This window comes from Oculina patagonica, chromosome 2 (assembly GCF_052425735.1).
Source record: "Oculina patagonica isolate OP01 chromosome 2, crgOcupat, whole genome shotgun sequence".
NCBI classification, from domain to species: Eukaryota; Metazoa; Cnidaria; class Anthozoa; order Scleractinia; family Oculinidae; genus Oculina; species Oculina patagonica.
In genome coordinates, this window is record NC_135759.1 from 30,576,066 (window position 1) to 30,602,467 (window position 26,402).

General features: G+C 38.4%; 4 protein-coding genes across 8 annotated transcripts in view; 3 read left to right on the plus strand and 1 right to left on the minus strand.

Moving 5' to 3' along the window:
* Positions 1–1,516: 1,516 nt before the first annotated feature.
* LOC144644081 (catalase-like) lies at positions 1,517–10,491 on the plus strand. Its single transcript, XM_078503494.1, has 14 exons — positions 1,517–1,653; positions 2,859–3,141; positions 3,683–3,813; positions 4,549–4,599; positions 4,720–4,899; positions 5,456–5,566; positions 6,526–6,606; positions 6,935–7,087; positions 7,669–7,804; positions 8,199–8,275; positions 8,561–8,614; positions 8,903–9,010; positions 9,165–9,236; positions 9,690–10,491. Exons 1-14 carry the CDS (start codon positions 1,597–1,599, stop codon positions 9,720–9,722), a joined length of 1,527 nt encoding a protein of 508 aa, XP_078359620.1. The 5' UTR covers positions 1,517–1,596; the 3' UTR covers positions 9,723–10,491.
* Positions 10,492–12,018: 1,527 nt separating this feature from the next.
* On the plus strand, positions 12,019–17,731 carry LOC144644083 (uncharacterized). Its single transcript, XM_078503500.1, has 4 exons — positions 12,019–12,287; positions 13,370–13,462; positions 13,683–15,527; positions 16,906–17,731. The coding sequence occupies exons 2-4, from the start codon at positions 13,387–13,389 to the stop codon at positions 16,914–16,916; spliced, it is 1,932 nt and encodes a 643-aa protein (XP_078359626.1). The 5' UTR covers positions 12,019–12,287; positions 13,370–13,386; the 3' UTR covers positions 16,917–17,731.
* Positions 12,345–20,205, minus strand: LOC144644084 (uncharacterized). Its single transcript, XM_078503501.1, has 5 exons — positions 19,829–20,205; positions 19,660–19,714; positions 19,168–19,198; positions 18,660–18,727; positions 12,345–13,006 (listed from the first exon to the last, which is right to left on the minus strand). Exons 1-5 carry the CDS (start codon positions 19,959–19,961, stop codon positions 12,967–12,969), a joined length of 327 nt encoding a protein of 108 aa, XP_078359627.1. The 5' UTR covers positions 19,962–20,205; the 3' UTR covers positions 12,345–12,966.
* The window catches only part of LOC144644082 (uncharacterized), a 56,933-nt gene continuing 50,723 nt past the window's right edge, over positions 20,193–26,402 (plus strand). For 2 of the 5 annotated variants that reach the window (XM_078503495.1, XM_078503497.1), the window contains exons 1-6: positions 20,663–20,849; positions 22,589–22,664; positions 23,722–24,456; positions 24,690–24,872; positions 25,104–25,514; positions 26,046–26,171. In XM_078503495.1, coding sequence (XP_078359621.1) covers positions 22,607–22,664; positions 23,722–24,456; positions 24,690–24,872; positions 25,104–25,514; positions 26,046–26,171 — 1,513 coding nt within the window. In that variant the 5' untranslated portion in view covers positions 20,663–20,849; positions 22,589–22,606. Of the gene's footprint in view, positions 20,259–20,662; positions 20,850–22,588; positions 22,665–23,721; positions 24,457–24,689; positions 24,873–25,103; positions 25,515–26,045; positions 26,172–26,402 lie in introns of those variants that run through there. The other 3 variants (XM_078503498.1, XM_078503496.1, XM_078503499.1) reach the window with 3 other exon arrangements.

Consider the following 26,402-nt stretch of genomic DNA (forward strand, 5'->3'; position numbering starts at 1 on the left):
TATTTGTCCGAGCAAATCTTGCACATCTCGTGTATATCTTAGAATTATTTCGGTAATGACAAAATAGTTCGAGTGGGCTGAAATCACATCATCAAGCCTTTTTTTTTAATAAAGTTTATAAGTGCCCAATTTCCGCTATGAGACCTGCCTGCAAGGAATCATGGTAGTTGTATTCAACGTTGGCCTGTCCAGAACTTATTCTGTTGAATAAAAGTACCACGATCCCCTTCAGGCGCGTCTCATAGAGGAAATTAGGCAATGTAACAGTTTTCTGATAAATAAATAAATAAATAAATAAATAAATAAATAAATAAATAAATAAATAAATAGTTGGTAATGTAGTCCGCGCAAAGTGTGATACGTAAAAATAATGTAACAATGACCGTAAAGCGCCTTGTTGTATTGTCATGTCTCTTTTTTTTTAAACAAATGTTGGTGTGGTCAAACTTGCCTTTGTTGAGTTTATTTATTCGTTCATCATTGAAGGGATTTGTTATTGCACTTCACTTTTTCCGTGATTAAGCTCCACAACAGAATACTACAGTGTATACATACAGGAAACTGCACGCAATACTCTCTCATATATTTTTATGTTGCCTTGACTTTGTATGGTCAAAGGATGGAACTAAATGGAGTAATTAACTTTCGAATTCTCTCAACCCCTCTCCATGGTACTTAGTTACCACTTGCGTTTTTTCTTTTTCCTCTTCATGCACATGCACAGGGTAGCAGCCATAAAAAATTAAACTGTGAGACAACGGGTCGATCAGGCGATATCCTCCATTCTAAACTCTCACTTCGAAAGCAGAGCGCTAATTTATGCGCATCTTTACTGCGCACGTAATTTATGTCGCACGTCATGCCACGCCATATTTTGAGCGCGCGCGCTGAGAAAACTTTCTAAGCACATATAGAGTGAGTTGCCGTTCCGCTCACTTCGCTTGGAGTTTGCTCTCTTAAATGGTCGGTGACCCCTACTTTTTTCTTAACGGATTACTTCGATATTTTTAACTACAAGCCTTGTAAACACTGCTGAATTACGCGCGCCAATTTTTCAAAATCAGGGTAGTTTTCCACATGCTTTTTCTCTGAAACAAAGTCGGTGACCCTAACTTTTTTTTTACATTTCTGAAACAAGTTACTCATTATCTGGCCGCAGTAAAAATTTTAAAAAAATCTATCGAGTAGAAAATTTGAAGCGAACGTCCTTAAAGCATGCAATAGTGTAAACTCTTTAAATTAATTCACATTCTTTCGTGCAGTCACTATCCAATCAGAAGCTGACGATACCTTTTAGTTGTTTCTGATTAGATTAGGCCTGCACGAAAGGATGTGAATGAAATTTAAAGTGATCACACTTTTGGGCTCCTATCTATAAACGCGTGTACGCATTGCGTACCTATTTCTTACAGGATCACCCGCCCCCAGCCGACCCCCAGCCCACCCACATCTTTTTTCACTTTCTTTCCAAATATGGGAAAACACTTGTCACGTGTCTTGTTCCAATGTTCTCCCTTTCAGTCCCACAATCGAAAAGGGGAGACAGCTCAAACAATACAGCTCCACTAAAACATCAGTTTTCGTGCAGAAACGAAAATGGCAAACCGTACAAAAGCATCGGAGCAGCTGACCGAATTTTCCCAGGCTAAGAAGGTAGGAATTTAGTTGAGATGGGTAATTTGCTTCCCGCACGAGTCCGCCAGCTCATCAGCTGAGCTCGTGCACTCGAGTTTGACCGAGTTTGCTTCTATCGATCGATCCTGCCGGCAACTACCCCGGTATCAAGCGTATTTGTAATGCTTATGAAGGGTTCATTTTTCTATATAGATTAGGATCCAGGATTTTTACTTACTCGGTGACTGTGAGAGTAAAAAAAAATCCACGAACGACGTACTGTTTATCTGAACGATCATCGTGTATTTGTACATGATCGATGTTTCATTTGTACCATTCCATTTAAGTCTTAATATCAAGTTAAGCTTAACTAAGTTTATTTGCAGTTTAATATTTGTTGTACGTATTGAAAACCGTAAAAAAGTATGATGTGTGTCTGTATATTCAAATTGCGAAAACGTCAGATCATTTTATTCTACCGGATTTAATTTGCAGTAGTGCATGTACCAAAGTTCATCGTTACGTGCAAGTGGTCAGGTTTTTATGACTAATTCAATGTCTGTTAGCTTGGCTTTTTAATTTTTCATTTTTCATTTTCTTCAGGATTTTTACATCTGTGTTAAATAATGACGAAATAGGGCTAATTTTGATGTATTGTAAAGTCATGATCATTATAAAACGGAACTTATCAAATCAAGTCAGTTGACTGTATCTTTGCATTGTCATGTTATGCAACTCTTTTTCCGTATCACGTACTTATGACGCTTCTGTAGAATGTTACCTTGGCATCAATCTGTTTTTTCCTTTTACAATTAAGTGATCACGTTCAAATTTGATATGATAAACCCAATTGAAAGTACTTAATATTTATTTTAAAATTGATTAAGCCCAATTTCATGAACAGAGATTACATAACCATTATCTAATGACGAGTGTATTTCCATACTATAATATCCGTACTCTCTCCACAGAGGTATTTTTGCTCCCCCCCCCCCCCCCAGTTTAGCTTCATACTTTCTTTTAAAAATTTTGGCTTTTAAGACCCCCCCCCCCCTCCCCTTCAGTATGGATATTTTAGGGCATAGCACAGTGCACAATAAGTACAGTCACAGTCCTTGATGGATTTTGCTTATTCTCCAATACATTATTCACAAAAAATGTGGGGGGGGGGGGGGGGGATGTTGTTAAGGAATTGAGTCGTCATAAAATAAAGGGTATTAAAATTGTGTATTTTTATCAACAAGACACCTGATGTCATGACCACTGGGAATGGCTGTCCTATTGACACAAAGACATCCACCATGACAGTTGGGCCCAGGGGACCTGTCTTGCTGCAGGACGTCCAGTTTCTGGATGAGATGAGCCACTTTGACAGGGAAAGGATCCCGGAGAGAGTGGTGCACGCCAAAGGAGGTGGAGCATTTGGATACTTTGAGGTCACACACGACATCACCAAGTACTGCAAGGCTGCTGTTTTTAACAGAATTGGTAAAAGAACACCTTGTGCTGTACGGTTCTCCACAGTGGGTATGTAGAATATAAACGCCTCATTAAGAGACTTGGTTAAAGTTGATGGTTTATTCCATTGAACCTACTTATTGATACGTTGTGTTTGTCTTTCATTTCTCAAAATTTAATCTTTTCTGACTTGTGTGTGGCTACCCTTTTAAATACATTTCCAAGGGTGGTTAGCACTCTGGACAAATGCCAGTCTTTAAATAAGTGAAGTGCCTGTATTTAAAAAGTTATCCCCGAAGCAGGGCTAGACTCTGTTTGTATAAACATTTTTAACCTCCAATAAGTGGACACTTCCCGGCCCTATTCCCCACCCGGGGGCAAGGAACTAAGAAGAAGAAGTGGACACCTCCCATGTGAAAGACACCTAAACATGGTCAGACCAAAAGAGTCCATGTGCTGCCGTGAAGTTTTGACTGAGTGTGCAAAAATGATATCTATAATATTAATGTGAAGGTTCTGTAGTAAGTGTTTTGTTTGTTGTGTGTGTGTGTGTTTTTTTTTTTGTTATTTACAACTACATTATCTATATACATCCTACTTTAATCTTCAGGTGGCGAGTCTGGTAGTGCTGACACGGCCCGTGACCCTCGTGGTTTTGCCATGAAGTTTTATACTGAAGAAGGAAACTGGGATCTTGTTGGAAACAACACTCCAATCTTCTTTATCAGGGACCCAATCCTGGTAATGCTTCTGTTTATTGTTAATATAAGTAGTTTAACATTTGTACCTTAATAAAGATAACAGCTCAGTTTGAATGATAATAAGCAGAGAACACTTATTTGTTAAATAAATTGGAAAACAATAGCACAATTGATGGGAGGGGTATAGAAAGGAGTTTTTGTCGGGGGCAGGGGGGGGGGGGAGCGGGGATGGGGCAGTGGTGACAGCACCTGCCTCCCACCAATGTGGCCTGGGATAGATTTCCGTACCTGGCATCATATGTGGGTTGAGTTTGTTGTTGGTTCTCATTCTCGCTCCGGGGTTTTTCTCCGGGTTCTCCGGTTTTCCTCCCTCTGCATAAAACAACACTGCTAAATTCCAATTCAATCGAGAACTGTAGATGAAGAGCCATCCTGTGGAAGTGCCACTGCAAATTCCCATTTATTTTATTTTTATTTTATTTTATTTTATTTTTATGATGCAAGTTTTTCTCAAACCAGACACTAATTTATGATAGTCGGGAATGTAACATCTTTATGGTGTGCAAATTCTTTGGCAAATGTCTGTTACCATCAACAGGCTATTCTAGACTGCGGCTGAAAATAATTGATCCAACAGAATAATTTTTAAGCAGCATTCAGTTTGACAATATTTTTTTAAGAAAAAGCAGAAGTAATTAACAATCAGTGACACTTAATGTGCTCATTATTTGTTCATCTGTAAAACAATTTTGAAGGTTATTGTTTATTGTTTCAGTTTCCAAGCTTTATTCACACTCAGAAGAGAAATCCCAAGACTCATCTCAAGGTAATAAACACTAGTAATTAAGTGACCATATCATTATTGATTAAGGTAGATTTTAGCCCTGATATAAAGCATAATTGCCAATTTCAACTGGCTCTGAACCCGGTCACTATTTTGTTTTAGGATCCTGACATGTTCTGGGATTTTATCACACTGCGTCCTGAGACCACCCATCAAGTGTGCTTCTTGTTCAGTGATCGTGGCATTCCTGATGGCTATCAACACATGAATGGATATGGAAGTCACACCTTTAAAATGGTGAATGACAAGGGCGAGGCTGTCTACTGCAAGTTCCATGTTAAGGTACATGTATAGAAAAGTACATTATCTAGCTTTGATGCACACAAAGTACATCTATTATATAATAAGTAGAATTCTACTAGTATACTACATGTATTGCAAATGCGACGATCTGATTGGTTGAGCTACTTGTATACTATCAGCTGTTACTATATGAGTTGACATGAGCTCGGAATACGTGAAGATATATTATCATATTTTAATAATGCAGAAGTAATTGGAAATCATTCATTTGGACGTACTTTAGTGAGAATTGTACTAAAATAATAATTAGATTATAGGGGATTCCTGTGGCCTCATCAACTAGCACCTTGTGGAAAATTCAAGCTCATAATCTTATTGTTAATTATTTCAACACCATACAAACAATTCCATAGAAGTAAAGAAATTTGGCCTACAAACAGTGTGGTTAGTTTTCCCAAAGGTAGCCTCTGCCTCACCCATGGACAGTTTTTTACTGTTTTGCTAAACTCTCATGTTATTGCTGTGCGATGGAAGTTCCACAAAGTTGTTATCAGGTTGTTTTAATTTGTTTGAACTGTTCTGTTTGTTATCGTAGACTGATCAAGGAATCAAAAACGTGCCTGTAGACAAAGCAGAGCAGTTGGCAGGTTCTGATCCTGACCATAACAACAGACAGCTCTACAATGCCATTGCTAATGGAAACCCAGTAAGTTGACCAGTGCACATGCCTATACAATAATTTATTCTTCTAGATGATAATAAGTATAAAGAACTTTGATCAATGGTAAACCTGTTGAAAATGATGAACATAAAATCAATAAGAAATCTTGGTAATAGCAAATCAAAGTTGATAACAATCTTAACCTTAAACCTATGCTGTAGAAAATATGCATGTATTAACAGTGATTTAGTAATACACAAACAGGTAAACACAAACAATATTATTTCCTGACGTTTCGGCGACCTCATGACGCTGTTATCAAGGGTGGAAATGAGAAAACTGATTAAATGTGAGGTTCAAAGAGTTATAAATTTACATAGCGGTGGTGGCTATACTATAGCACGAGTTGAATCCGTTTGATGTTCAAACTCGGTGTTAGAAAATTTGAATTTTAACATGTTAGAAAATTTGAGTTTCTTGTAAACGGATCCAATTCATACTAAAGTATTTGTATAGCCACCACCGGTACCGGCCGCTATGTAAATTTACAACTCTTTGAACCTCGCATTTACCGGTAATTAATTTTCTCATTTGAACCCTTGATAATGATGTCATGAGGTCGCCCAAACGTCAGGAAATAATATTGTTTGTGTTTACCTGTTTGTGTATTAAAAAAAAACTTTATTTATTTATTTATTTGTTTGTTTGTTTGTATATTAATTACCCAGCTGGTACCTAAAAGCATTCATTGCCAAATGAACACAACTTATTAGTTAAGAGTACTCCTAACTGGTATAGGAGGCTAAAACGTTCTGTGTAGTTGCTAACATGCCGTAGCCAATGAGTTGATATCAAGATGGAGGGCTTGAACCCAGGAACTCTGCACAAATTACAAGACCAGCTCCAACCACACATCTGTGCTGATCCTTTAATGTCATGACTTTGTTGTGGTTTGTTTTCCTTTCTTTTGTTTTTGAAACTAATATGAAGAACTTTTGTGTCAGCCTTCATGGACCATGTACATTCAAGTGATGACCTTTGAAGAGGCTGAGAAGTTCCGTTGGAACCCATTTGATCTCACCAAGGTATGGTGACTAAGTACAGTCATGAATGGTTCTCAGTTAATTGCTGACATTAATCTTCAATTCTTCAATCCTCAGGAAAGATTGTAACTGTGTTGATGTATTAAATCTATTTATGTTGTTTACTATACATTCAAACATGTCCGATGTCCAGAAGAATAATGTGATGCATACTGTAGGCCAAAAGAGGCTGCTTATAACATGTTTAAATATGGTAAATGTACATATACTGGTAATTTGATAAGATTCAGAACAAATCCTTGCATTGTGTATCTTTTCTTTACCCTTCCTTACCAAAAGAAATTATTAAAAATATAATTCAATACTTTAGATCTGGCCACATTCTGAGTTTCCACTCATTCCAGTTGGCAAGATGGTGCTCAATCGCAACCCAAAGAGCTACTTTGCAGAGATAGAGCAGAGTGCTTTTAACCCTGCCAGCATGGTTCCTGGTATTGAACCTTCTCCAGATAAGATGCTTCAGGTACAGTTAATATACACTGTAATTACATATATCGTACAACAAACTTTGTGTTTTTTCTTTGCCCCACACTCGTTGCAAATGCACATAAAAATTATCATCTTTAGTTAATCATTTATTCACCAAGCTTAAAATTCACCATCTTCATTATTTATTACTCATATGACGCTTTCGACATTGCTGATCCTAGCAGATTTATGCAGGATGCATGTTCAAATGAACCTAGAAAAAATGGCCAAGCTCACCCCATGAGTCTCTCATAGCTCAGTGGTTAGAGCGGCCAACTGGTATCTTGGATTCCATGGGTTCAATTCCCATCAGGGACTCAAAATGTTTTCTTTGTCCCACACTCGTAATAAATGAACTATCATCTTGATCAAATTACAGTAATATTGCTAATCTGCCTACAATAAATTATATAATAACGAGCTCTCTGCTTATTAGAATTTCTATAACTGAAATCATAAATGCTACATGTGTACTGTATGTTCAGTGATGGTAGATGTCAGTGGGTACATACCTATACATTCTGTATACACTAAAAGAACAATTAATCACAAAAGCATTATCTTTTTAATTACTAGGGACGACTGTTCTCATATCATGACACTCACCTTCACCGATTGGGAACCAACTATCTGCAGCTGCCTGTGAACTGTCCTTATAGAGCCAGGGTCTCTAATTACCAGAGGGATGGACCACAGACATTTGATAACCAAGGTAACAGAAAATGCTGATCGCCAGCTGCACATTATGCGACCCTGTAGTAAATGCCTGACTTCTTTAACTTTTATATCAAATTCATTTAATGTGTGTGAAAAAAGCAAGAATAATGTCCCTAGAGCTGGCTTTATGTCAGACCAATATGAATTATGTAGGATACACTACACATCCCTTTTACTGGATGCAAGAGGAGTAATTTCACATCACATTGTATCATTTAAGTGAAAACTAAAACTTCACACATTTACTCTCTCATAGAGTCTTGTTTGATTTGTTAGTGTGTGTTACACGAATGGTGTATTGTACAAGGGTAGAATTGAACCGCAACATGTACACAATTTTTGTTAGTGCAAGATGACTAAAGTTGATGATTTCTTTCCTGTTTTATCAGAGGGTGCTCCAAACTACTTTCCAAACAGCTTCACTGGGCCTTTGGATGACTTGAAGTATTCACCACAGACAGTGAAGGTAAATGAAGCTGTTCATCGCACAATTTGCGACCATTAGAAGAAGTGGCAGTCCGGATACTTGCATGTACAAGTTTTTTGTGCATTTCCAGTTTAGAGTACAAGCTTGTACTTTGTGTTTTAAATAGATTAATACTGTAAAATTTATAGGACTTTTTTACAGAAAAAAAACAATTGACAGGGTACCTTTTTTAGTGATTTTGCTTCAATGTTGCCACTTAACATTCTTTTGATCACTGTTGTACATATAGGATGACGATTTTTGTTTTGTTGTTTTTTTCTTTAGGTAACTGGTGATGTTGCTCGGTATAACACTGCAGATGATGATAATTTTTCACAGGTTTGTGTTTTGTTTTGGTGGTATTATTTTGTCTGGTCAACTACATGGGTTTTCCGACACACGCTAGTCCCTTAAATATTGTCACATAGTTTACTGTAACAGTTATTTGACAATTTTAGGGTTCGTCAAGAGACGCAGTGTGTAGCTGATGTTTCCTTTCTTTCTTTCTTTCTTTTTATTTTATCTTTTTATCTTTTTATTATCTTCACTTTACCTGCTTAATCATGTATAAAGAGCGCACAGTTAAGGGAAAATTTATATAGTTTTATATTTTACTTTATAACATAGGTCACAAATTTCTGGAACAACGTTCTAAGTGAAGCAGAGAAGACAAGGCTGGTGAACAACATTGCAGGACATCTGAAGGATGCCAAGGAGTTCCTTCAGAAACGAGCTGTAAGTATACAGTAACATGGTGGGTGGACACCACCCAAGTGAAAACCATTGTTAAGGGGGCTGGCTTATGAGATCTTAGGTGATTCTGTTATAACAATTGAACTGCCAATTTGCAAGTATAATTATTTTACCTTTGCTTTGTCGTTTTTTTTAGGTGAGTAACTTCAGTCAAGTTTCCTCTGAGTTTGGTCGGCGATTGACCGATGCCTTAGCTAAATTCCACACGGTAGGTATTTAGTGAATAGGAAGCTGTAATCGTTCATTCTTGATCACACTAAGAGTTTAATCCTATTCAGTGAAAAATGTTATACAAAGAAGGCGTAACATGATAACCTCCTGTTCTCTTCCCCTTTTTCCTGCATTGGTACTTCTTTCACTTTAACTTGCTAAAACGCCCACTATAATTATATCCAGTTTATAATTAAAACTTTAAGCCCATTGTTAACATACTGGCTTTTGTATATGCTTCTCTTAAAGTGCTGGTTGGGTGAATTGGTTAATTCTCCTGACCTTTTCTCACAGACAGGAGAAATTTAATGCCGATCAGTGTTGTGGTTTAAAGCGTTTGGTTCCAAGGGTTTTCCTAAAAACGTGTTACCGATATTTTCAGTGTTTCTAGCTTTTTCTTGGTATTTTTGTCTTAATTTAACTGAAATGCCTTTGTTCATTTTCGTTGTAGCCTAAGGGAGCTGCTGCTCATGCCAGCCTTTGAAAGTAAGCTAACAGTATGAGCGGACTGGAGTGACAAGCAAGATGGGAGCATCACAGTTTTGGATAACTGTCAAATAGGGATACTGGGGTAATCAAAAGCAAACTTAGAAAGGGCGAAACTATATGGATGATTCTCGTCTTTTGTGAAATGATTTGTTGAAAATTGTAGAGCAAAAGTAAGAACACATCGGGAGATAATACTGTAAGACAGCTTCTTAGTAGTTTAAGGGAGCATTATATTGTCACCAATAACTTCGTCAAAACCGTTTTAAAGGCAGGTAATGTTTACTTAAAAATGTGTAGTAAGATATTTATGGACTCTTACCACAAGAATGGAAAGCGGTTTTAAAACGTCAGCTAAGCGTTTACGTTTTCAAGTTTTTCCATTTTGTAATTCACTCATTTTGATCCTCACCATTGTTAGTCCTCTCATTTCCTCAAGTTCCTGTTATTTGTCGCGTGGTGTGCTACAAAACCGTACAGTTAATTTGTTCGATTTCTTGATCTGGTAGTCATTCTTAAAAATTATGACATTGTCCATTCAAAACTTTCCATGTAAGGTCTAGGGTTTTCCCCTGAACAACAACGCATGTGGTGTGGCTGGTGTTTTTTTTTTTTTTCGTGGTAGAAAATTTAAACCTCTGTTATTTTTTAATATGTGCTTGCTGATTTAAGGGCTTTTTGTGTATGGTTTGTCATAAGTGGTTACTCGTAACGGAAATTGTTAATTATTTTGGTATGAATCAATAAACATGGATTTGTCAACTCGGTCTACGCATTGCCTGTTTAGTTACCGATCTCACTGATAAATGCAATTGTTGTACATTCAAATGCGTCCTTTCATTGTCCGACATGGGACGGCACAGAGAAGGAGAAGGGACATCAATGCACATCAATTCATGAAACAAAAATGTAAATGCACCAATAGCAAAAGCAATTCAAATTGACTAAGAATTAAGTGGACGATGGTACGCAGGCAACTTACATGCCCACATGGCCTGCGTAGCTGGCGGGATTCGCGACTGCAGGCCAATGCCACAAAAAAACAAAAAATCTAATCTCGTTATAACCCAGTCCCAAAATAGATGTTTCAGTTCCATTAAGATCAAAAGAAATCACGCGTCACTAAATGTACCATAAAGTTACGATAATCAGGCCCTCTTATCTCGTTCCCGAAAGTGAGCCCCTTAACTGTTAGGTGGTTAAGCCCCCCCCCCCCCCCCCTCAATTCAAACCCATTGGCTAACTAACTAGTAGCTTGTGACTTTTAAGGGCCTCTACTATATATAGTTGCTGTATGTGTCGCGACATAAAATACAGAACAAGCTCCAGTATGTTCAGATACTCAATGTTCATTTCAGAACTGTAAAACCTCTTACATTTTATGTGATGTTTAGAATGTTTTTGATTCCCAGTCACTGTGGTATCCGAATTTGCATCTGAGATTTTTTCAGACGTCTCTTGCAAATATACGCCCAACAATTTTGAAACGATAACCTCCGCTCACACTAAAACTCCCCGCGCGCCCCAAAAGAGAGCCTACCCAGGGCCTTCTTAAGAAGCGTGTTCAACCAGTTTTACCAGTTTTACGGTGTTCATGGGAGGTCAAATGTTTCCCAGCGCTTCGCCGTTTGCCATATTTGTTATACGTTATTTGAATACGCCCATTCGTCTCGAAGCAAAAAAAAAAAGCCAGAAACTTTGTTGACAGTTTCAATTTCATTGTTTTATATATTTATTCTTTTGGTACCCGCACATATATCGTCAAAACAAATCCTTAAGGGAAATCCAATTACGTACTTTCGCTAATTTGTTTTACTGATAATCCCCGTACTTTCAAATGCGATCCGTTAAAAAGAAAAATACTTCGGGAGTTACAAGAATGTCGTCTCGGTAGTTATTAACATCAAGGTTCTTTAAAGTATGTCATAGCAATTTCCAGCGGGGAGATCAGAATGACTCAGTGATGCAATGATGGCCACAGGGGGGAATAGTTTTCCATGAAGTCAAACTGTTTCTATTACCATGAAGGGAACAAACAACATGGAAAATCTAACATGAATATTTCCTGTTATTTTTTTTCTTCATTCGTCATAGGCAACAGCCTGATAGCTAAAACTAACAAGAAAACGTTTTATAATATTACAGTGGAATCTCGATTTTTCGAAACTCCCGATAACTCGAACCAAAAGCCGTGTAATTTTACCCGCGTTTTCCTTGAAAGTTCAAAAATATGGGATTCCACTGTAATTTTTATCGAAAGTGTTTTATTCTTGTTTCGGTGTCTACTTTTACGGCAATTTAAATGTTGACCATAAGACCAAGGGGCTTAGCCATGTTAGGTAATAAGCGTGAATAACTGTGAATAGCGCACCATGTTACTCGACAGGTCACTTGCAACCCGCTATTGATCCCCCCAATACACCGTCTTGGGGTACACGGGATTCGTTTGTGCGGCTTCAAAAAATCGTTTTTACAAAGAAGAAGAAAATGTATAGTTTATTAATTTGAAGAGAGGAAGGAAGACCAAGAGGAATGAAAGTATTGCAAAGTTAAAGGAAGTCTGGTGGGTGTTTTCCTATTTATTTAAGTTTAATTTATTTTAACAATAGCTGATAACCAGTTCGGTAAAGACGGGCTGTATTGATTCATCTGAGAGAGAATTAACGTAGTTAAATAAATTTAACTGGACTGATCGTATAGTCTCAAAATAATATCACCACTCGACATCGTCTGCAACTTTAAAATATCCTCTTGGACAAGCTCAAACATCAGCTAACTTCGCGGTAATTAATCTCGTTCGGCGAACGCAAAGGGAACTACTAAAGTTATTTCTTCGTCAAATAGCCTTAAGCTTCATAACGACAAAGCAGACTATAGTGCAACAGACTGCTTAACTGAAATTTTTCTAGTCGTTTAAGTTTCTGTAGGTAATTTACACGAGATGTGATCTCTATATACCGTTCATCGCAGGGAGAATAGAGCTTTGAAAGACCACCAACTACTGGCCTTTTATGTTAAACGTCACCTGGTATTGTTATACCTGCCTTTCAAAAACATTCATTCAGCTTCGGACGTTTGAATTTAGTCAAAGATAGCCAATTGGGAAGCTCTAAAGGGTGATTTACCTCAATTCACTCAGGCTACTACCAGTTCATTTACGGCAAGAGAACATGTAGGGGAGAATTCCTCTTTTGTTTTCGTAACAGTTCCTCTCAATCTATTTTTAGCGATGGTGCGTTTTCTTAACCACCCATCCACTTCTGCTTAGTAGAATGCCAGCACCTAAAAAAAAAAAATGCATTTTGAGGAAATTGGTACAGTGTTTTACAATAACTGTGGCTAATTATCAACATCAAAGAGGACTAGCCTGCACGAACATCCGCTATTTGCCTGTTATTTCGAGCTTCCGGCAGCAATAAATAAATGAACAATCGAATGGATGATATTGGATGTTCGTGGCCACTGAGAGGAGTAGACAGTTTAAACGCGCGCTCTTCATCAAGGCTCGACCTCGTTTTTTATGCAAAATAAAATAATATATTTAACTTTAGTGGTGTTAGTATGTCTTCGTAACACGCTAGGAAAGCTTGCCCGTCCCATTAATATTGTCATTCCAGTACTAACAGTATTTACATTTGATTAAAGGAACACATGGCAAAGGAATGATGCTTGCAAGGAACATAAAGTTCAGTATGTCAGTTGGGATCCTCCTGGGATCGTTCGTTCTGCTATTAGCATGTAAGTTACCCGGTAACTTTGTAAACATGGTTGTGATAAACGCTCTAAAAAAATACAGCTTCTTCTGTTTCCCCTTCACCACGGTAGCGTTATTGCTCGCACTGCGCCCTAATTGCGCCCTAATTCGATATTATTATATCTAAATAACTTAACAACCTTTTGCATAGTTTTTGACAAACATAATAACATACAAACACTACCTTTTGCTCTTTTTCTGCAGATTCAGACGCTGCCAAGATAAAGAAAAAGGGCCACGATAAACGCCAGATTTCTCGTCCATTATTATATCGACCTTCCCAAAGTAGACTTCAGTATGGACGTCCATTAACAAGAGCGAATTTTCCGGCTCCAAGATATCAATACAATTCGGCCTTCAGGAATGTTGCACCAATCCGACCGAACAAACAGCTACAATCAGCTTATGCAGGTTCACAATATCCCAAAACATTCAACGCACAGGCTCAAAGACGATATACTTCTTATTACTATCCTCATCAAACACACTACAGGGACTGGTCACGAAAGCTAATTGAGGCGAGTGCTTATGCAAGAAAATTGCAGGACATCAAAAAACAAGAGCGGCTTCAGAAACAAAAGTCCAATCCATCAAATGCAGGGATCAAGCTGTTTGTTGCTGGTGTAAATCGTAACGGGAACGTCCAGGGACATTGGATTGACCAAGGCAAAATCCAGAAGCCGAATGGCCAACGAAACCAAGAGTTTTTAAGAAATAAATCATGGCAGCAAAATCTCGCTGCCAAAATTCCAAATACCGTGTTTGTTGGACCCATGCAGCAAAGTGCTCCTCCCGTTACCGGAGTTAACATGAACAACGGTCCACCGAGTGGCGCTCCAGTCGCTTTGAAACCCACAAATCTTCAGTCACAAACACAAACCAATTCTTTGCATGACATAGGATCCACCACAAAACCAAATTCCAATGAAGCAATTTTGAGTGACAATCTGGGTGGTGCTGCTTTGGGACCAAATGCTCATTCATTACTACAGCCGACTACCCCACAGCAAGCAAGTCAGAATAGTGCCCTTGGAAATGTTCAGGGAAGCCAGAGTGAGCCTAAACAATCCAGTGTCAATCCACAACCAAAGGCTAATTCAGTTCAGAGCCATGCTTCTCTGAACTTAGGCGATAGCGTCAATAAAGGTTCACCAAATGATGGCAATATTCCAAGGCAGGGACAAACCAAGAATGTGCCATCGAGTAACGTTCAGAATCTGCCAATTAACACAGGCATGAATAATTTGCAAGCCAATTCGGCTCAAAAGAATACTGCCTCCCATCTACCAAATGCCAGATTAACAGCAGTGCGAGGGCCAGCATCTCAAACGAAGGCTAATAGTAAACCCTTACCTGGTAATGGAGGCAACCTATCAAACACTGTCACTGGAGAAAGCCAAATATCGTTTTCAACACCTGGGATGAAAAGTACTCAACCTCCTAACGCACCGACGGACTCTATTAACATTGATAAATCCACTGCCCAACAGCTTAATGCTGGACTGGCATTGACATCAGCTTCAAGGCCGCCATCTCTGACTGTGGAAACAAAATCTTCAACTCCAAATGCTGTACCTTATAACAACAACTCCGGTTCAAGAAATAGTGTACCTGGAAATGTAAATCGCGTCCAAACCCAAATAGACAAAGAGTTGGCTTTAAAAAACCTTCTATTTCCACCGCCTGCTGCATCTAGAAATCAAGTTTATGGGACTGCTTTAAATGCCGTTCAAAAGCCGCAGCCACAGCAGCTCACTCAGGGACAAGTTAATAACATGATACCCAGTTTCCCGGCTTTCCGTTACGATGCTAATCTTCCTGCAACTGGACAGACGGTTTTTAATAGCTATCGAAGAAATAGCATTCCACACCCACCTTCTGCAGCTAAAAATAAAAAATCATTCGTACCTCAACATAATCCCGCACCGTATAAAAGTTCTTTTCCTCTTATGTTGCACAAGATTTCACCTTACTTCAAGATGAAGCGAAACCTCAAGCTAGTGGCAAGCGAACAGGCCAAGGCCAGAAGAAGATTTCTTGAACTACAACGTAAGTAATTAATTAACTACAGTCGAAGCTCTCTTAACGGACACTCTCGTAAGCGGTCAGCTCTACTTACGGCCGCCTTGTTTGAAACCCCGTTTTAACTCCCATACAAACTCTGTATTTTTACATTCCGTAAGCGACACCCGTAAGCGGCCGCGGACACCAAGATTCGACTTTGACTTTTTCTTTGTTTTAAGCTCCCGAAGCGGACACCCAAAAGAAAATCCAAAACACCCTATCTCACTTTACCCCGCGTCACATGATACAGTGATACAGAACCAAAGTTTTGTTTTCGTCATCCACGTCCGGACAAAACACCAGCAGGCAGCCCCGAAGCGGCCATCACCCTCACCCAGTGGCCGCACGAGAACCACCGGCCCGCCCAGACGACACGCGCCCGGGTCGCCACGAGAGCCGACAAATAGAAACTTTTTTATTTAAGATTTTATCGCCATCTAGTTTTAGGGGCGCCCCGCAGGTACTATTTTCCCTCGCGCAATTCCTTTTGTCCTTTCTTTTCTTTTTTGTAAAATTTTAAGACCAATAAAGTTGATAGATCAAGTGCTGCAAGAAAACACTATCTTGTGAACATATATATGCCTGGAAACTAGATATCTCAAAGCTAAGTGCTTGACCACTTTACAAAACAGCACTTACATTTTGAAACATTTTTTTACAATGAAGATTTTGTGTCAAAGGGAAGGGCGAAGGGAGTAACTTTAAGTGGCTATTTTGACATTCTGCATCGAACATTAATACGCAATCCCCTAATGAGACGCGCCTGCAGGAAATCATGGTTGTTATACTTAAGGGCATGTTTTATTGAATACAACTACCATGTTTCCCTACAGGCGCGTCTCATAGAAGGAACTGAGCATTCCCTGCTTTAACTTTATCTTAGCTATAACACTATTCTTATAATGGCCCATAAATTGTCTACCAAGAGGCTGTGCGTATTACACAGACGTCTCACTTAGCGTGCGTGGCAGCCGTACAAAAGATAGGGGAAAACTTCTTTTAACCTTCCCTGCAGCTAGAGAGATGTCAAAATGAATTCAACCCATCAGATTCCAAACTGACGACTTACCTCAACAGAGATCCATGAAGTGTCTGACTGGTTACTCGATTTTGAATTTTTGTAAAGCCATACCGAGACATTATACAGATCTTTGTAGAACTTTGTTTTCAGTATGTAACTTGTTTCTACCGACCTACTTATATATATTTTTCAAATGGAATAAGGTACTCATCCAAGATAAAACCATTCCAGTGTCACTCACGCCCAAGGGAATATTTACCGTATTTTAAGTATGTTGTTCTAGAAATGAGATGTTCTTAGTTAGCTTTTTTTCTTATCCAAACCTTGCGTCTTTCTCCCCAGCTATCAAGTGATATTTTGGAACCAGAATGGACAAAGCACATTATATGGTTAAACATGCACATAGCAAAGCCTTGTGTGGATATAATGGAGACCCTGCAGGATTGTGGTATTCAATTGCTTTATATTAATAGATAAATGGATGGAACACGCCTTCTGCATCTTCATAAAGAATACGAAGGCATTTTCAACTTCGCTTGGACCGTTTGGACTTTGGTGAAGATAAGTGTCATAGTACAAAGTGCTGTGGGCACAAATGTTAGTTATTAAAACTGTTTTATGACACTATAGTATTTGAAGCAAAAGCTAGCATGAAATGACTAGAATATATCCATTAATTTGCAACTGAAGATCTAACTGAATAATGGTTTATATTCAATATGTTATTCATACGCGTTCATCTTTAAGTTGAAAGTATTTATGGCGTCATGATAGCTGAGTCCGATTATCGTTTAATCCTAATTTGGAACCATATTTGCTGGTTCCTATAAAGATACTGATCTTTTCAAAATGATCAGTTACTGTCATTAATTCATCGCAATGATTCTGTTTGGCAAAGGCCTTTCTTTATTGTATCATATATAAAATGAAGGGAACCGTTTCCGACAAGGTTTACCACAAACCTTTTTTTAGTTAAACTAGTGAAGATGAGATCACGTTTTATATTAAACTCAAAATAAAGTAGAGATTACTAGTAAGAGTATTCCATATAAAGAAAATAATCTTACCTTAGAAAAAAGTTGTGATTTACAATTTTTAGTGACTTTGTACATGTTGTAGGATAGGTCAACGATGACAAACAAAAAATAAACGTAAAATTAGCAGTAAACGGTTTTTGTCTTCTCCTTGGTAGTGATGTGTCTTAGATTATAATACGTAGGTTGCCAAGATTTGTCCGAAGTCTTGCAAAACGCTACATAACCTCGGTATTTTAAGCTGTAAAATACCAGTATTTTTTTGTTGACAGTTTGTTTAATAATAAAACAATTATCCTGCGCAATCTTGCGAAATATCGTCTGATTTTTGCCAACTACAGTGGAACCTCGATATAACGAAGAGCCAAGGGACTGGCAAAATATGTTCGCTATAAACGAGGTTTCGTTATATCGAGGTACTTTCTCATATATTTTTCTAATACTGGGACGAAAAATGTCGTTTGTTATATCGAGGACTTCGGTATATAGAGGTTCGTTATATCGAGGATTGTACTGCCTTGCCTGCTAGGTATCATTCGGTATTATGCGCGATTTTGCAGGATAAATGTTAAATATAGGCGCAGTCTTACTTCCCTAAGTGATCCTGTTACGAAATCTACTACGAATAACGGGTTAAAACTGTAGAAAAAACACTAAAGAAATGATAGGAAGCGAAAAAGGGCAACGGATGGTCAAAACGTAACAAGATTGGAAAGGATGTCTTTGAACTGAGCTTTATCACTGTCGCGACAGCAGAACTAATGATCATCTCAAGGTCAGTTTTTTTAAAACCGTGGCTTGAAATCTTTAGCATTCACCTTTGATCATTATGTAGGTGTTAACCTAGCCTTCGTTTTCTCTAAGCAAAGTGTTGCCATTTATTCACAGAACAAAAGTGCCTAGGACAATAGGGCGATTTTCAATGGAAATGGGAAAAACCTCAGTCATGGAGCAGGGGCACAAAAGAACATCTAGGACAACAACGAACTGATTTGGCCTAAAAGGTATGGTCACTTTTTTAACAATGTTATTTTGTAGTAGCTGCAAAATTTGATTACTGACCTGAACAGAGAGAAGTTCAGAATTTTACAAAGTTTTCTCACAGCACGCCAAACGCGAAGCTTGAAATGCTGAAAATTTTTAAGATCATAATACACTGTTAGTTCTTACTGAGCCAGGTTTCGCATTGCGTACCGCTTGGTACACAAAATGTACCATGCACTGATAAGTTTCCATCCGTCTGCCATGCGCTGTACTCAGCCTTCTTAGGGACGGGTTATATAATATTGCGTCTATGATCTTGATCTATCAAACGTTATCAAAACAATTTAATTTCTTTTCTTGCGTTTAGAATGTTGTAAGTTGTTACGGTAAAACAAATACCTTGTACTGCATATGAGTTTGTTCAAAAATTCAACTAGCCTCCAAGTTTTATGACAATACCAATCAGAAACAGTTTTAAGTTCGGTTCAGTCCAGATCACAGGTTATTCGAGCGCAAAATCAAACAATTAACTTATTAACTAAACAAACAAGCGACGAGCAAACAAACGAGAGACGGATTGAAATACCTGGAACCTTGAAGTCCTCAATTGATGAAAACTAGAAGAATTAAACGCGAAAATAGAAACTTGTGAATTGAATTAACTATCTACTGGGGCATTAATTACTCAGTTGCAAAAGATTTTTCACCAAAATCTGGCCTCTGAACTAATGAACAACTTACCATATTTAAATTTCCTTTCAACACTAGGAAATCAGGTTTTCAGTCGATATTCTGAATACAAATGGTACTTTCAGATGCTAAAATTTCAGTTTTTCTAATACGATCAGTTTATTTCCAATATGATATCATTTGTTGAAGTAGTTTTGTGTGTTCTAAGGTATCACAACAAAAGGTGGACCTGTTCTTACTGGTATATGTTGACATAAATTAACAGCCGTGTAACAAAACAACTCCAGTAAAATCAACACACCATAAAATCAAATTAACAGTTGAAAATCAGTTGATATGAAAACTGCTGAAAAACTGCTGAATTAACTGTAATGGAAGGCTTACTGACCTACACAGAAGAGTTTCTATTGCTTCGGATGAAATGTTTCGTTTTCGCTGGTTACCTGCAAAATTAAGGGCCGGAAAATTGTTGTATTGTTTGGGATTGACATAAAAAAGTGGAAAGTGAAAATAAGAAGTATTTTCACGTAAACATTTAAACTGTTATACACACATACCTTTACGGTGAGACACATGTTCCCTTGTCTGAGAACAATACACTTTGCCAAAACGCCCAAGAACGAAAGCGGAATTGAATTCTCGTTTTGATATCAAGAGTTTTAAGCTTAGTAGATTTTCTGACAGTAACATCTCGATAAATCTGTGTTTATTTGCTTTTCATCGGTAAATACACACGAAGGATCGTTACCAATCAACGTTCATTACTCCCCGGGAAGCCGTCATTTTTGGCGCGAACGATAGGCCAGCGTGTTCCCGCCTTTTTCTGTTGTGTTTGTGTTGTTTAAACACTAGCTTGTGGTCGTTTGTTGGGACATTCTACGATGTTTAGGTAACTTTTGCATAATTAACGAGTGTTGGAAACAAAATCTGGAGAGACTGGAGGGACGATTTTGCAAGGGACAAATATGAATTTAACAGCGCTTTGAGGTCAGTAAGAGCTAAGAAGTTGGTTAGTAACGGGTAAAAAGCTGTTCTAGTCAAATAAGGCGAGCAGATCTGGATTTTTAATACTTTGAGCAAAGTTTGCAGTCTTAAATTTAGCAGTTGCCTTTTTGTTTTGTACGTAAAAGAAACACTAAAAAAACGAGAATAGTTGATCAACAATATATTTTTACCTCCCTGTTGAGTGGTGATATTATGGTAGACTTCTTTTTTCCGAATATGAATTGTTTGGTCCCGGGAAAGTTGATCTTGGTGGAAAGCCCAGAGAGGTGTCAAGAACACAATCGAATTTTCACGCTCGGTAAATTATTCACATGACCTGTGATTTTGGGAAACAAAATGACATAATCAAATGCAAATGCGATGTTGTAATGACGGCTGACCTAGGAAAACTGCAATCTGTTCCAGAATCGCTTGCGATTACAAAACTAAGTCGAATTACTTGCCGAATTTCCTTAGAAAAGCGAAAAGACAAAATTCGCTCATGTGGTAAAAAGGGGAAAACTACATGTATTTTTAGCACGAGAGCTGTGCCTTAGGATTTAAAACCCGTATCAAGCTTGAGTTATCAAACGGGTAAGTGTCAGGACGATTTCTATTTTACATCTTGGTACGCCGTATCTCATGGGAGGTTGATATCATATAACTCTATGGAGATAAGATGAATGGACCATCCTACTTTTCCTATTTATAATATTTGGTGATTTTGCATCTTGTTTAACCGTTGCTGGAATGTGCAAAAAGTCTTTTCGTATGTGAGTTAAGGTCAATTTAGTTTGTTGTGTACTTGGCCTTGCATCTTGGCGGGTAAAAGGATTAAATTTCTGTTTTGGGAATTTAGAAACAAGGTAAAACTTAGGTATATATAGAGTTGGTATATATCCACTTAGTTATAAAGTATCTCGAGTTTGGTTTATCATGTCAGTTGTTAGTGACGATACCCGCCGAGTATTTTGATTTTGCTCTAACCTTGAATTATAAAGTTTAGAACAAGATCAGTCAAGAACATATCTTCATTGGTCGTCATCTTGTTTCGTCGACACTTGATTGTGCTACTTGCACAATTTTCTTTTTCCTTGACAAACAGACTGCACAGTTTTCTTCGCTTTACCATTTAGGGCAAAGGCTAACCAGAGTATGTTACGGATTCATGCAAAAAGCCCTTGACTTCTTGAAGAAGACTATCTTTTACTGTGCATATGCAAAGCCGGCCTTGTGAAATTGTTATCATTTACTTGCGAGTTAAAAAACATTCTGCGAAGTGTTACTAAGTCAAAAGAAAAACTATGTCAACTTTGCCGTATTATTGGGCAATCAAGGCCGTTGGATAAACTGAGAAGCTAGGAAATCTCACAAGATTTTTGATACAGTTCTGTGCTATGATTTTTGTTAAAACTTGTCACATATCATGTCCAGGAGCAGGCAATTGGAAAGCTCATAAGTTTGTTATCTGTTGAGCAACTGCGTTTCAATATTGTCATGACTGTGAATTGCTTGAATCATTCTCATCTTTAGACATTGCAACTTCCTGTCGTGTCATGTGCAGAAAATATGTTTTATCGCTTCCATTTTTCTAAACTTTAATTTAATCTTTTCCAGCTTTTAACTTACTTTCTTTTATTTTAACTTGTTTCTTTTTTTTTAAACAAAGTGCTTCGGAGTCATTTGATAATTTGCTAGTACTGCAGCAGCCCGGCCAAAGGCCAAATTGAGATCATGTTAGTCGTAAATCGTGTCACCTTCTTGAATTTTATTTGAAAGTCAGGTTTCTTTTTGCGCGCGTGACGACAGAACTGGTAACAAATCATCGCTTCACATAATTGGATGATATTTTACAGATTTCTTAACTAGACGTGCAATCAAAACTATTCCTCACTGTCTTAACATTCTACCTGTTTTCTTTTAAAATGGTCTTATTTAATTGAATCGTTTTCATCCTCGGTGGGACTCAAACTAAATCACAGAACAGTGTTTTGGCATAGCTTTTTAATTCCTTGTTTCAGCTGTTTTAGGTAAAGATGAGACCAGACTAACTTTAATTCATTAAAACAAACTTAATAGTCCACGTGAAACAACACAGTCCAGTGAACTCAAAAACAAAGCGACAGGGCGCTATAAATATTTTTTTCCATGTCCTAGCAGTAATTTCTTTCAAGATGTCAGCGAGAGTCTCGAGCACTAAATGTCGATCAGGTCGACCTTTCCGCCGTACGCCTTACATGAACCTCTAACTATATTTTGTTATTCTCAGTCATAACTGCTAGGCTAGCGCGAATGATTGGTTAACTGTTACCTTTCTTTGTTTATCTTTTCAGGTTGCCACCAACTCAATTATGGGTTTTGGTTTTTTACTTTTAATAATAACATTAGTACCACTATCAAGAGCGAAAGGTAAGCGAAAAAAACACGAGCAGCTCCATTCCCCTAATTCTAAAACACCTTCTGAAATGTTTTTACAGTTTATTTTATAACTGCATTGTAAATCCAAAATAAATATCAGCGAGTTGCAGTTAAGGTAGGTTCTTTTAGTACCGAACTCTACTTTTACCATTAGACTCTAACGTTTAACAGGCTGGGTTTTGGAATGTTCCGCTTAAAAATGGACATTGTAAATAGGTAAATAATCAAAATTAGAAAACAGCCACTCGGATTAGCTAGAAGCTTCCTTTTATTAACCTGCAGAAGAAGAAATATTTGCTACAAGAAATAGAAAGCGTTTTAGTTTTCTGTTTGTGCCGTTTCTACATAGTTCCAAAAAACACTCGTCAATTTGCGAAAACGTGAAACAAGTCGTGTTTTTTGACAGCTTTTCTTTACTGGACGTCTTAAACAATATATCGCAAAAAGAAAAGGGTTTAAACTACCAACTTTAAATTAACAGGAATACCGATCTACTCTGCTAGCAGAGCCATAACTCCACTCCCGGTTTTTTCCTTCTTCGAAAAGAAGCTAGGCTCTGTTCGCAGGGTGATCCCGAAGTTTTTCGAGTTTTGAAGAATATATTAATGTGCCTACATGGCTGAAGTAATTAGATAAATTTTAAATGGTTTTTTAAATGCATTTGTGATAACGATATCAGTACATGACTAAATCTGAACAAAGTTTCTGAAGTGTTCTTGTCAGTACTGAATTGCAGGATAACTTGCAGTTTTCTTTATACCGAGTATTTTAAATGTTCTCGGAGCCGTAAAAACTCTTGTAATATTTATTTAAGAAAATAAATGTAAGAAAACCATTCTTTAATAGGTATAATTTCTTTCAGTCTCTGATAAACGGTATACAAAAACTTCAATGTGTTTACATGTGCATAATGCTAAATTCCTTATAATCAAAAGCAGCCCTAACCCCAGATGTCAGTTTTACCCTACCAGTTTAACAGTGCCATTGTTAACGCTCCTAAATCCTCGTTAGTGTTTACTAACTAAAGCGCTGCTAAACTAACTTTCAGACCTACGGCCGCCGGCGTCTGCTGTTGACCGTCGAAGCGCTCCTGATGCTCTGCTCGGCGAGATCTTTAATGATCCAAGTGCAACAAGTTTAACAAAACTCAACCTCGAGGATAGTGACAGTGACAATGACGACTTTTCCGGTTCGGGTTCGGAACTGTGGTCGGGCTCGGGTGAGTTGCCGAAGCCTTCCGAAGACAGTAGCACACAGAGTGAAACGATGACGACAGACAACCAACAGGAACAACCGACTCAGACGTCAAATCAAACAGACGCGACTTCCGCTACGACACCAAGCGAAAACACTAACAACTCTAATAACAGTAGCAGTGCCGACATAAAAGACAATACAGACAGTTCGGAATCCCCCGCTGCTACCCCGGAGAGTACTAACTCAGTAACTCCTTCTACCGCAGCACAAACTGCTCCTCAACAAAGTTCGACGGAAGCGTCCTTGACGTCACAAAATGTGACGACACAGGGTGTAGACGCAAAGTTACCCTCTACCGAGGACCAGAGCCAAAATAAAGTAGTGCAGACAGAAGAGAACGACAAATCTTCCAATGAACAGTCGTCTCCAAATGCTGAGTATTTCCCTGCACAAACTCAAAATTCGTTGGAAACTGTTGCTGATAATCTTGCTGCGGCGGGATTCGATGATAACTCATTATATGACCCCACGATAGTGAAGAAGACAGATGTTCCTGTTGCTGCAGATATGCTGTCCAATCCTTTAGGTAAGGTCACGGAAGGAAGGATTACATACTATAATCAAAGGCGAAGAATCTTTTAAACACTAATTTTAAAAGTGCAAGATACAGATCAGCTTACGCTTTAAAGGTTAAATTTTTTTACACTTCGATCCCTTGAATTGGACGAACTTTAACCTTTAACCATCAACCTTACCCCATACTCTCCTCGCTCTTGCTCTTGGAATGACTCATTGCGCATGCCTTTTGTTTTCTCACAGTTAACAATACAATGGACATTCCAGGAACTGCTCGTTCAGCAATCCCTCAGGCGCCAGCATTTGCGCCCCAGGCTCCAGCCGTTCGTAAGTCAGCAGCCCCATTCAAGGGTTCTTTTCCATTACAGCTTCACAAGTACTCACCGTACACAAAGCTGATGAAAAAGAATATGATTGCAAATGCGGGTTAGTAGAAAGTCAATTTTTTTACTTAGGTGTTCATGTGTCAGAGAAACAAATCCAAACTTTACCAAGCTGCCCGGTAAACTCTGTCGTTTGATAAAAATTAAAAAAACAAGCCGATCAATTTTGCTGCTTGTAGCAATATTCATTTCATCTCTGTTGCCCCAAACACGCTGCAAAGCTTAACAGATTGTGTTAACATTTGTTACTTTGGTTTCGTTTTAACTGACACAGGCCAGGACGCTGCAAAGAAGTCTGTGATACCGGGTCTCACTGACGCTGGTGGTCTGCGCCCGCTGTCTGTGAATTTACCTCAGCAACCGCAGCAGCAACAAGATTCACCAAACGCTCAAGGCTATCCTCAAACACAGGCCCCAGCTCTTGATGTAAACCCGGCGCAAATACCTTTTGGTGACCAAGCCCAGGCCCTTCCTGTTGCACAACCGTTTGCGGCAGTTCCGACTCCAACGCAACCTCTCGCCGACGCTCCAGCAGATGCCTCACTACAGAGCCCTCAGCAGGCACTTGACCAAGTGCAAGGAGGTGTTCCCCAGGCCCCGGAACAGGCCTTTGCTCCTCAGGTGGCCACGCCGTCTGATATGCAAATGCCAGGTCCAGAAAATGTCGCTAATGCATTTCCAATGAGTAAGAATGGTTTTAGTTTAATTCGTATTATTCCATTATAATGACAATGTAGAAAAGTTAAAGTAGATTAGTACCGTGTAGTAACAATGGTATTAGTACTGCGTTGGAATGGGTATTGTTAAATTTGTGTGGAAAAAGTTATTGATGCCTAACTGGGTCTTCACAAGCCTTGATGGCCTTTTTCTACAAACGTTAGAACAAAGAAAGTAAAAGAATGGCAAAACGTGAAACGAAGAGAACGTGCTGTCTGAAGAAAAAACACTGTCTGAAGTGTAAAAAAATGGAGAAAATATTAATTCCATTATCAAATAGCAGACACATAGTCAGACGTTACTCGCTCGATAGTCCTTGGTGACCACCAGAAGGAGAAGCACTCTACCGCTCTTTGTTCAACGAAAAGATTAAAACAGCGCTTCGAGTAAGTCACCGAAATATCATGGCAATTCGTTGAAAACGTGATACTTATGTAGCTTATTCGTCTTTGTTTCTGTTTTATTGCGCATCCATTCTTAGTCCGGTTTTATTTTACAGATACAACTATGAACGACGCAATGGCAGCCGGTATGCCTCAAGAGACGGCAGGAATTCCAGTCCAGGGCCTTCAGGCTGTGCCAGTCTATCAGGGACTGAAACCCAAGAAGCCCGTGATAGAAGAAGGTACATCATGATAGTTTGTCTTGTCAAGAAATAAAGTCTCAGTTAGAGTTGCTAGGGTCAGAAAAAAATCACAGTCACTACTAGGAGAAAGACAGGCTTTTCTTGTATTTGCAGAGAAAACACTTAAGATGAATTTGTAAAGCAGTTCGTAGCTTTAGAAAGCTTCTTCTCTGTTTTACGTAGAAAAAGGAAATGAAGAAGGAACTGTTCTCAAATATTCAGTTCGATTGA